Source organism: Arachis ipaensis, chromosome B05, assembly GCF_000816755.2.
Source record: "Arachis ipaensis cultivar K30076 chromosome B05, Araip1.1, whole genome shotgun sequence".
NCBI lineage: Eukaryota > Viridiplantae > Streptophyta > Magnoliopsida > Fabales > Fabaceae > Arachis > Arachis ipaensis.
In genome coordinates, this window is record NC_029789.2 from 56,353,553 (window position 1) to 56,363,778 (window position 10,226).

At 40.6% G+C, this 10,226-nt stretch overlaps 1 protein-coding gene across 1 annotated transcript; it reads left to right on the top strand.

Annotated features, from left to right (window-relative positions):
• Window positions 6,460-7,068, top strand: LOC107640593. Its single transcript, XM_016344104.1, has one exon. It carries the CDS (start codon window positions 6,460-6,462, stop codon window positions 7,066-7,068), a length of 609 nt encoding a protein of 202 aa, XP_016199590.1.

Here is a 10,226-nt window from a genome sequence, read left to right on the forward strand (position 1 = left end):
TAAAGTAAATATTAAACCTGGATCGAGAGTCACTCTTAAAAACTAAGAGAAGTTCTAAATCCTAATCCTAAGAGAGAGAGGAGAGAATATCCTTCTCAAAACTAAATCTAAATCATGGAAAGGAATAAAAATGCAAGCTCTCTTTTGAATGGATGCATTCTCCCACTTTATAGCCTCTAGTCTGTGTGTTTTGTACCTGAATCTGGGCCAAAAGGGCTTCAAAAATCGCTGGGGGCGTATTCTTTAAATTCTGATATGTGGCCTCTGTCACGCGTCCGTGTGGGTCACGCGGTCGCGTCATCTGGAGTTTTCCTTGTGGCGCGGTCGCATCAGTCACGCGTCCGCATCGAATGCGCTATGCTCAAGTCGCGCAGCCGCGTCAGTCATGCGGCCGCGTCGCTGCTTTTTCGCTCCTAGCACGCGATCGCGTCATCCATGCGATCGCGTGGATGCCAGTTTCTTCAAAACTCCGTTTCGCACTTTCCTTCCATTTTTGTACGTTTCCTTTTTCATCCTTTAAGTCATTCTGTCTTAGAAAATCTGAAACTACTCAACACACTAATCACGGTATCGAATGGAAATAAAGGTAATTAAAATAATTAATTTTAAAGCTTAGGAAACATATTTTTCACGTACATCACATAATAAGGAAGGGAAAGTAAAACCATGCAATTAATATGAATAAGTGGGTGAAGGATTGAATAAATCATTCAAACTAAGCACAAAATAACTCATGAAATATGGGTTTATCACACAGCATGCAAACTATCTAATGGGAATGAGTCATTGATCGGAAATGGATCAATTTTTAAATTCTCAATGCGGCTTAAATGATCCGCAACCAGGTTTTGAGATCCACTCCGGTCCCTAATCTCAATGTCGAATTCTTGCAAAAGCAAGATCCAACGTATGAGTCTAGGCTTTGACTTATTCTTTGTCAATAAGTACTTTAAAGCTGTATGATCCGTGTATACCACTATCTTTGAACCTAGCAAATAAGATCTGAATTTATCTAAAGCATGAACAATAGCTAGGAGTTCTTTTTTAGTAGTGGTATAGTTGGATTGTGCCGCATCTAGTGTCTTAGAAGAGTAAGCAATGACATAAGGGAGTTTACCATCGCGCTGTGCAAGTGCGGCACCCACAGCATGGTTTGATGCATCGCACATTATCTCAAATGGCAACGTCCAGTTGGGGCCTCGCACAATTGGTGCCGTGGTAAGAACTCTCCTTAGCTCTTCAAAATCTTTTACACATTCACCATCAAACTCAAAATCCACATCTTTTTGGAGTAGGCGTGACAATGAAAAAGCAATCTTGCTAAAGTCCTTGATAAAGCGCCTATAAAATCCTGCATGTCCCAAAAACGAGCGGACCTCCCTCACGAATGAGGGGTGAGGCAAAGTGGTGATAACATCGACCTTGGCCGGGTCTACAGAAATGCCTTCATGAGATACTACATGTCCTAACACTATACCTTGTTGTACCATAAAGTGAGTTGAGGTTCCTTTTCATCAATCTCATGGGATTCATTCTCAAAAACTTCTTCATGTTCATCTTCTTGGTCATCCGTCTCCTCAACAATGGGGTAGCACAACTTGTCATGGTCTTTTTCTTGCACTTCCGCTATCACTTCATCAATCACATCACATCGGAGCACGGAATGTTCTTCGGGAGGATGTTTCATGGCTTCCTCTAAATTGAACTTGATAGTCTTGTCTCCAACCCCAAAGGAATATATACCGGTGAAGGCATCTAACTTGAATTTGGAGGTTTTGAGGAAGGGTCTACTAAGTAGAACGGAGGAGGAGCTTCTATTTTCTATTAGAGGCATTTCAAGGATGTAAAAGTCAACCAGAAAAACCAAATCCTTAATTGCCACGAGTACATCTTCCGCTATCCCCATCACTGTGATCACACTCTTATCGGCTAAGGCAAACCTCGCCGCCGACTTCTTTAATGGAGCTAAATTCAACCGCACATAGATAGAAAGTGGCATGATGCTTACACAAGCTCCCAAGTCACACATACAATCATGAAAAGTGTATCCACCAATACAACAAGACACTAAACACGGTCCAGGGTCACCACATTTTCTTGGAATAGGTTCCTTCCTCTTGGGTTCCTTGAGGTTTACTCCTTCTTCCTCATGCCTTTTGTCTACCACCTCTTTTTCATGTGGAGCTTCAATAACTACTTCTTTCTCATGAATTTCTCCCATGACCCTTGGAGGTATCTTCTCTAATGTAGTCCCCGACTGTAGAGTGATGGCGTTGAGACCGCCTCTTGGGTTTGGTTGGGGTTGGGATGGAAGGTTAGAGGAACTTGAGGGTTGATTGGTGTTGTTATTGGGGGTTGGTGGCTTGACATGTTCATCTTTGAAAGCATGTTGGTGAGGTTGGCCAATTGAGTATTCAAGGCCTCGAATTGAGCCTTGTTGCCCTCATCTCGTTTTTCCATAGCGGCTCTAAGCTCATCAACTTGATTGTTGGAAGATGGAGGAGTTTAGTTTTGATTTTGTTGTCTATGGTGTGGTGCTTGGTACTTGGTGTAGTTGTTTTTGTTTTGGTTGGAGTGGCCTTGGTTGGCTTGGTAGTTGGTGTTGTTATGGTGGTATTGGGATGAAGATTGGTTGTTGTTGTGATGAGAAGAAGAGTTGTTCTACCTTTGGTTTTGATTGCTTCCTTGTGCATTATCTCTCCACCCTTGATGTTGATTACCACCTTGATGGTAGTTGTTTTGACCTTGAGAAGGGTAGGATGGACGGTTGTTGTAATTCACATTGGCTACCACAAGGGCATGTTCCTCTTGAATTTAATGGCATTGGTCGGTGTAATGTGTGGTGCTAAAGCACAAACCACAAATTCTAGGAGGGCCTTCAAGTTGAGCAACTAGAGGTGGGGCTTGGACGGCTTGGATGGAGTAGTATTCCTTTTGATCCCTTTGGATTTGTGTAAGGATGGTGGTCATATCCCCAAGTGCCTTGGTCAGACTTACTTCGGAGGGGGATGGTTCTACCATACCCTTGAGAGGATTACTTCTCACCCTTGTGTGTTGTGTAGCTTTGGCAACATCCTTTATCAAATTCCAAGCTTCTCCCTCTGTCTTATTTTTCGAAAGGAAACCGCCACTAGAAGCGGTGAGCAATCTTCTATTTTCTGCACAAAGACCTCCGATAAAGTAGCTAATGAGTAAGTGAGTGGTCATTCCATGGTGTGGACATGACTCCAATAGCCTCTTGAACCGAGACCAATACTCGTACAAACTCTCTTGGTCTCTTTGCATTATACCCAAAATCTCTTTCCGGATGTAGTCGTTCTTCTCCGGTGGGAAGAACTTATCAAGAAACTCTCTTCTCAAGAAATCCCAATTAGTCACAATCTCATCCGGTAGCGAGTAAAACCATGTTTTTGCTTGCGCTTCAAGAGAGAAAGGGAATGCAAAAACCATGATAGCTACCTCATCGGCTCCATGCCTTCGAGCTGTAGAACAAGCAACTTGAAAATCCTTCAAATGTCGGATGGGGTCTTGACCCGGCAACCCATGATACTTAGGAAGTAGATTTATCAAGCTACTCTTCAACTCAAAGTTTGGATCAAGGTTAGGATACCTTGCTTGCAACGGTTGAAGTATGATATCCGGAGCTCCTTGCTCATGCAAAGTGATCCGGCGTGGCTCTGCCATGTGTGGCTCACCTGTAGGATGCATAGATGTATTAGTAGTGTCAACAGAAGAATAGGAAGTAGCGGACTCTAAGTCACTCTCGGTGACGTCTAGTGATTCAGTATTTTCCTCAAGAGAGGCCGAAGTACTAGGCGTATAGTCCAACTGTCGTCTAGCTTGCCGAGTGTGTAACAAAGTTCTTTCAATCTCGGGATCAAAATTGGCTAAGCTAGAATTCGGTTGAGACCGCGTCATCAAATTTGGAAGTCATAGCACAAATGCAAAAGAAATCTAAATTATAGCTAAGTATTGAAAGAAGTAAAATATCTACAATATTCACATATTCACATAACCAATATCAAGGCATATGTTGCAACCATTCCCCGGCAACGGCGCCAAAAATTTGACAGGCTCCCAAGGGTGTATTGGTAAAGATTTTCTCCAATAAAACCACGTTGCAAGTATAGCTCTACCAACAACAATCCTCGGGGGTCAAATTTAGAGAGGGATTTGGTTGTCACAAGTTCAACCCCAATAGAAATAATCGAAGTATTCAAACCTCGAGTCGTCTCACAAGGAATGGGCAAACATGTGCTTCAACATTGGTTAGAAATCCGGGGTTGTGAGTTATGAGCATGAAAATAAATGGGAATCTTAACAAGCAAGTAATCTTAAATTGCAACAAACTAATTCAACTATCTAAGCAAAACATGAGCAATTCCAATGAACAAGCAACATTTCACTTAATTCTATTATAAACCAAGCAAGTAACTGTAACTAAAGCAAATAATTTGGGAAAATTGGTTTTCAAATATGAATAATAAAAGCAACTCTTGGCTAGGCATGGGAATTGGGGTCACGATCCTTGTCTAACAACCGTATCTTGACAATTATGAGGAACCAAGCTCATTAAGTCTACCCTCAAAGTCTTAAGTATGTGATATCTACTCCTAGACTTGAAGTACGTCAAATGGCTTTGATCACATCAACCCATAAGTCCCAACCTACCTACTAATTGTATTAGTAGTGGGTTGGAATCAATGAGTATCAAATTGACCACCAAGGGCTCCCAAAGCATCAAATCTATTAGACCCAATGACTCAAATTTACCCAATTGCCTTGACCTAGGCCAAGAGTAAAGAAGACTACTCCATAATCAAAGTAAACAATTCATCGAACACTTGGTAAGCATTAACAAAAGACATGTTCAAAATAGACTAGCTAAAATTATATCTTAGTGTAAAAATGATTGATCCCTCCTTTTCCCCTAGCATCCTTGGGTCTTTTGCATGCAGAAAGAGCTTGAAATTGGGTCTGATGAGCCTCAGAAATTGCCAGGCACGATTTCCTTTAATGAGGTCACATGCAGCTTCCCACCTGTGCACGCCATGCTTGCGTGCGCGTCGATTACTTTTGCGATCCACGCGTGCGTGCCAAGTGCGCGTGCGCATCGATAGGAATCTTCTGATCCGCGCGGATGCGTCCATCCTTGCGCGCCGCTTCCAGCCAATCCCATCGATGCGTCCGCGTGGAGTGCGTGGGTGCGCCGATGTTGCTTTTCCCAAGATTTCAATTCTTCATGTTCCTCCCTCTTTGTACATGCTTTCTCCCTCTCTTCTAAGTCATTCCTACCCTATAATTCCTGAAATTACTCAACAAATACATCACGGCATCAAATGGCAATAGAAGAAGATTAAAATATGGCAATTTTAAGGCAAAATAAGCATGTTTTCCATCATGGAGCAATATTGGGAAGTGAACACAAAACCATGCATTTCTTGCGAATAAGTGTGAGAAATATTGATAAAATCTTCCAAAATAAGCACACGATAAACCACAAAATCGGGTTTATCAGGGAGTGCCCAAGATGACCCTAATGAGCACCTCACTAAATTTCAAAGGATATGTGACACAGTTAAATCTAATTGTGCTCACCTTGACACCTATAGATTGCTACTATTTCCATTTTCTTTGAGGGACAAAGCATCAAAATGGCTGGAATCATTTCCCAAGAAAAGATTGACAACCTGGGAGGATGTGGTGAATAGATTCTTAATAAGGTTCTACCCTCCACAAAAAGTCAACAGGCTGAGAATGGAAGTGCAAACATTCAGACAGCAAGATGGTGAGACTATTTATGAAGCCTGGGAGAGTTTCAAGGATTTGACAAGGAAATGCCCCCCTGATATGTTTAATGAGTGGGTGCAACTTCATATCTTCTATGAAAAGCTGAATTGTGAATCAAAAAAAGCTGTAGACCACTCATCTGGAGGTTCCCTTAACAAGAAGAAGACCATTGAAGAAGCCATTGATGTGATAGAGACAGTGGCTGACAATGAGTATTTTTATGCCACAGATAGGAGTCACAATAGGGGAGTCTTGGAATTGAACCAAATGAATGCAATTCTGCCCCAGAACAAGATGATCACCAACCAACTGGCTGAATTGACCAAGCAAATGGAGAAGAATCAAGCAGCAGCTATCCACACTCAACCATCACCTCAAGGAGAGTTGGAAACAGAAGAAGGAGTTAATTGGGAGAAAGCTAATTACCTTGGAAACTCATCTAGGCAAGCTAATGACCTATACTCTAAAACTTATAACTCTGGTTGGAGAAACTACCCAAACTTTGGGTGGGAAAATCAACAAAGCCAAAGCCAAGATCATATACCACACAATCCAACCTAGTATAACAACTCCACTCACCAAAATTCCAACCAAAGACCATATCAAAGCCACAACAACCACTCTCAATACCCCAATTTCAACCAACCATCACCACATGAGGATGACAGAATGGCCAGGATGGAAGCTATGCTTGCAATCCTTGACAAGAAATTTGAAGACATAAAGAAATTCAAGGAACAAGTGAGAGGGAGTATAAAAATCCAAGGAGAGGTTATTAAGAATCTCGAATCTCATGTAGGACATCTTTCACAGCAGATTCTGAAGTTCACTGATAGTTTTCCAAGTGACACTGAGAAAAATCTGAGAGGGAAAATGAAAAAGGTGAGATGGGAAGAGTGTAAGGCAGTTACTCTTGCAAATGAAGAAATTCTGGAAGAAGATACTAGTAAGCCAATAGAACACAGCCAAGGAAGTTCCCAGAGTAAATTGGAGAAAAAGGAACAAGAAACGGGATGTGTACAAAGGAAAGAATCAACCAGGGGGGAAATTCCGAAACCATATATGCCAATGGCACCATTTCCTCAAAGACTCATGGGAGGTGAGAAAGAAAAGTCATATTCAAGATTCCTAGATCTGTTTGCATCTCTCAGCGTCAATATTCCCTTTATCAAAACTCTCCAACAGATGCCCACCCTACATCAAATGCATGAAAGAGCTGCTGAACAAGAAAAGAACCTTAAAAAGGGGACAACCAGTGACAATGAACAAGGAATGTAGTGCCCTTATCAAGAAGGATGTACTCCTGAAGAAAAAAGATCCAGGGAGCTTTCATATTCCTTGTGCCATAGGAGAAATAAAAATTGACAGAGGGTTTTGTGATCTAGGAGCTAGCATAAACGTGATACCTCTATCTCTTATGAAGAAGTTTCAAATAAATGGGCTGAGATCCACGGATGTAATCATACAATTGGCTGATAAAACTCAGAAGCAGGCTGAAGGAGTAGTTGAAAATGTGTTGGTGAAAGTGGAAAACTACTTCCTCCCTACAGACTTTGTTGTTCTGGAGATGGAGGAAAGTTACCTCCATATCCCATTATTCTAAGGAGACCATTTCTAACCACTGCTAGAGCACTGATTGATGTGGAACAAGGAGAGTTAATCATGAGAATACATGATGAACATCTCACCTTCCATGCTGTCAAATGTAAATTTGAGTCTGAATCAGAACCTAAAGAGCCAAAGGATGATCACAGCAACATGTTCACAAACGAAAGCAACAGTGATTCAGCAACTGAACCCTTGAAACAATCCTTAGTAAATAAGCAAGAATTTCAAGAGATACATCAACCAAGAGAATTTAAGGAAGAGCTGAAACCACAAGAATCAAGAAGAGCAGCTAACAAGGATCTCCCTAACACAAGAGTCAATGGAGTACTAATGGAAGAAGAGAAAAGAGTTGTGAAGAAATTGCCAAGGGGATGGAGAAACAAGAAGGTTCCTACAGAAGGGTTTTCTCTTGGAGACAAGGTGATATCAATTCACCATCCACAAATCCCACCCCATCTTCCAACCATTCCATCCCAGTTACCTCAAGTGTTCATAATCAGAAAAGCCTTTCCCTGGAGCATTTGGAAATTATGAAGGAATCAAAAGGGGACAGTTTCACAATGAGAGGAGAGGATATCAAGCATTATAATTCGCCCTAATAGTAAACCAACCGTCAAGCTAGTGACGTTAAAAGAGCGCTTGTTGGGAGGCAACCCAACCAAAGGTAATTCTATTTTCATAGCTTGTCAATAAGAGAGTCAAGAAGGTTTCTCTGCATTGCATGGAGCTAAGTTTGGTGTTGCACACCAAAGAATTTTAAGGGTGAATATGTAAACCTAAGTTTGGTGTTCCATCATGGATTTCATTGAGAACACATTGCACCCTCAGCATAACTAGTTGACAGCTCTAAACAATTAGAGAAATGACTCAAAAGTGTGTTTTCTAGTTTTCAGTTGCTATCTAGTTCATAGTGATTTCTGGTTCATAGTCTACTTTCCTGAATAAAAGTACTTGAGGTTTGTTGCATAGACTCAATTTGCTGCATAAGGCAAGAAACTAAGTTTGGTTTTCACACACCAATTTAAGTTCAAAAGCCTACAAACATACATGCATGCTAACAAACTCTCAAGTGCTTGGGAAACAAGCAACTTCCAATAACTTTGTAGGAATTCAATCAATCTCTTGAAAAGAATATACACCATCAGCTATGAAGAAAAAGAAGGACACAAAAGGAAAAGATGGTGATGACAGAGAGAAAGCAACTAGGCTTCAAGAGGTTGTATTGTCACTTAACCATTTCTACTTTGGAATGTTTAATTTGGAAGTCTGAATATGCCCATGTTAATAGTCAACTTTCAGTTTAAGTCATTTTGCATTCTGTGTGTTTAATTTTGCAATAAGTATGCTAGCCTAGGTGTGTGTGCTTTCACTTTCACTTGTTTGAATGCTTGTCTTGTCCCCTGAGTCTTTTCAGTTTCAATAAAAGAAATGTTTGAACAAGAGGTGGAATAGTTCCTTTTTAGCAAGAAGTGAAATAACAGTAAGTGGTGGTATGTATGTTTGATTGTGTAGTAGCTCACTTATAATGAATAAAAGGATAGATTGTTCCCTTTTAGTATAAACTAGCATGCTGTCTATGAATCTTAGTAAATAAAAGTACTTGGATGAAAGCGAAACAAACAAAAAGAAAAAAAGAAAAGCCAAAAGTGGCAACAAAAATAGAAGAAAGCAAATAATAAGGCTAGACACCAATAGCTTGGACCTTAGGACATATGCCTGTGGTGTCTTTGTACTAGGATCTGCTTGGATGATTAGGTTCTATGGAGTGCTTTAACACTTGGTAACTTGGGTTAACTAACTCGGAATTATCAACCGAAAGTCCATTATCAAGAGCAACCTAGTTACAAGATATTTAGTAACCCAAGGAGGTGCTGGGCATCAATATTCTGAGAAGAATTGTGAGCCAACTGTCTATGGTGAATATGTGTTGAGTACAAAGAAATTGCTACAACACATGACACTGAGCTAAAGCTTACAGGAAAAGAAAATAAAGAAAACCAATTACCAAGGATGAGTGAATTATAATAGGTCATAGCAGTATGTTAATTGATGCTTGAAGGAGACATTCTATGCCTAAAGATCAAAAAGAAGTGAGTTACTGTATTTTTTGCATAAAACTCCATTAACCAATAATAATGACTTACTGATATGAACATCCCCTTCTATTTCATTCTTTTTTCTTAATAATTCAGTACTTGCTTAAGGACAAGCAAGATTTAAGTTTGGTGTTGTGATGCCAGGGCATCTTAGGCTAGTTTAACTAGCCATTTTCTTTGTTTTTAATAAGTTTTATGTAATTTCTTGAGCTATAAGTAAGCAATTGGGTTAGAAATACATGTTTTCCTAGATTCATTCAGTCATGATTGATTTGATGCAATTTCATGAGAATTATGCTATAATTACTTGTATGCTAAGAATGATGAAAATTCTCATGATTTTAGCAAGGCTTTGATGCATGTGTTGGTTGATGATACGTAAAAGAAAGCATGAAGGAAGGTTGAAGAAGGAGCCTGGAGAAGATGAAGAAGAAGCAACGTTGGAAGAGAGACAGAGCAAGTCTCTGCACAATTGGCTGATGCTCATGTTGGAGGGAGCATTGGACATCCAACGTTACCCCCAACGTGGTGATGAAAAGTTCAATTCTGGAGCTAAATGTATTTTGAGCGACGCATACACGTCTATGACGCGTACGCATGAAAAAGCAGAATTTTTTTATCCGTGCGCAAGCACGAGTCACGTGCACACGTGGGTCACGCGTACGCGTCACAAAGTGAACGTTGGAGGTCTAACGTTGCCTCAAACGTTGCCTCCAACGTCCGTGATGCAAA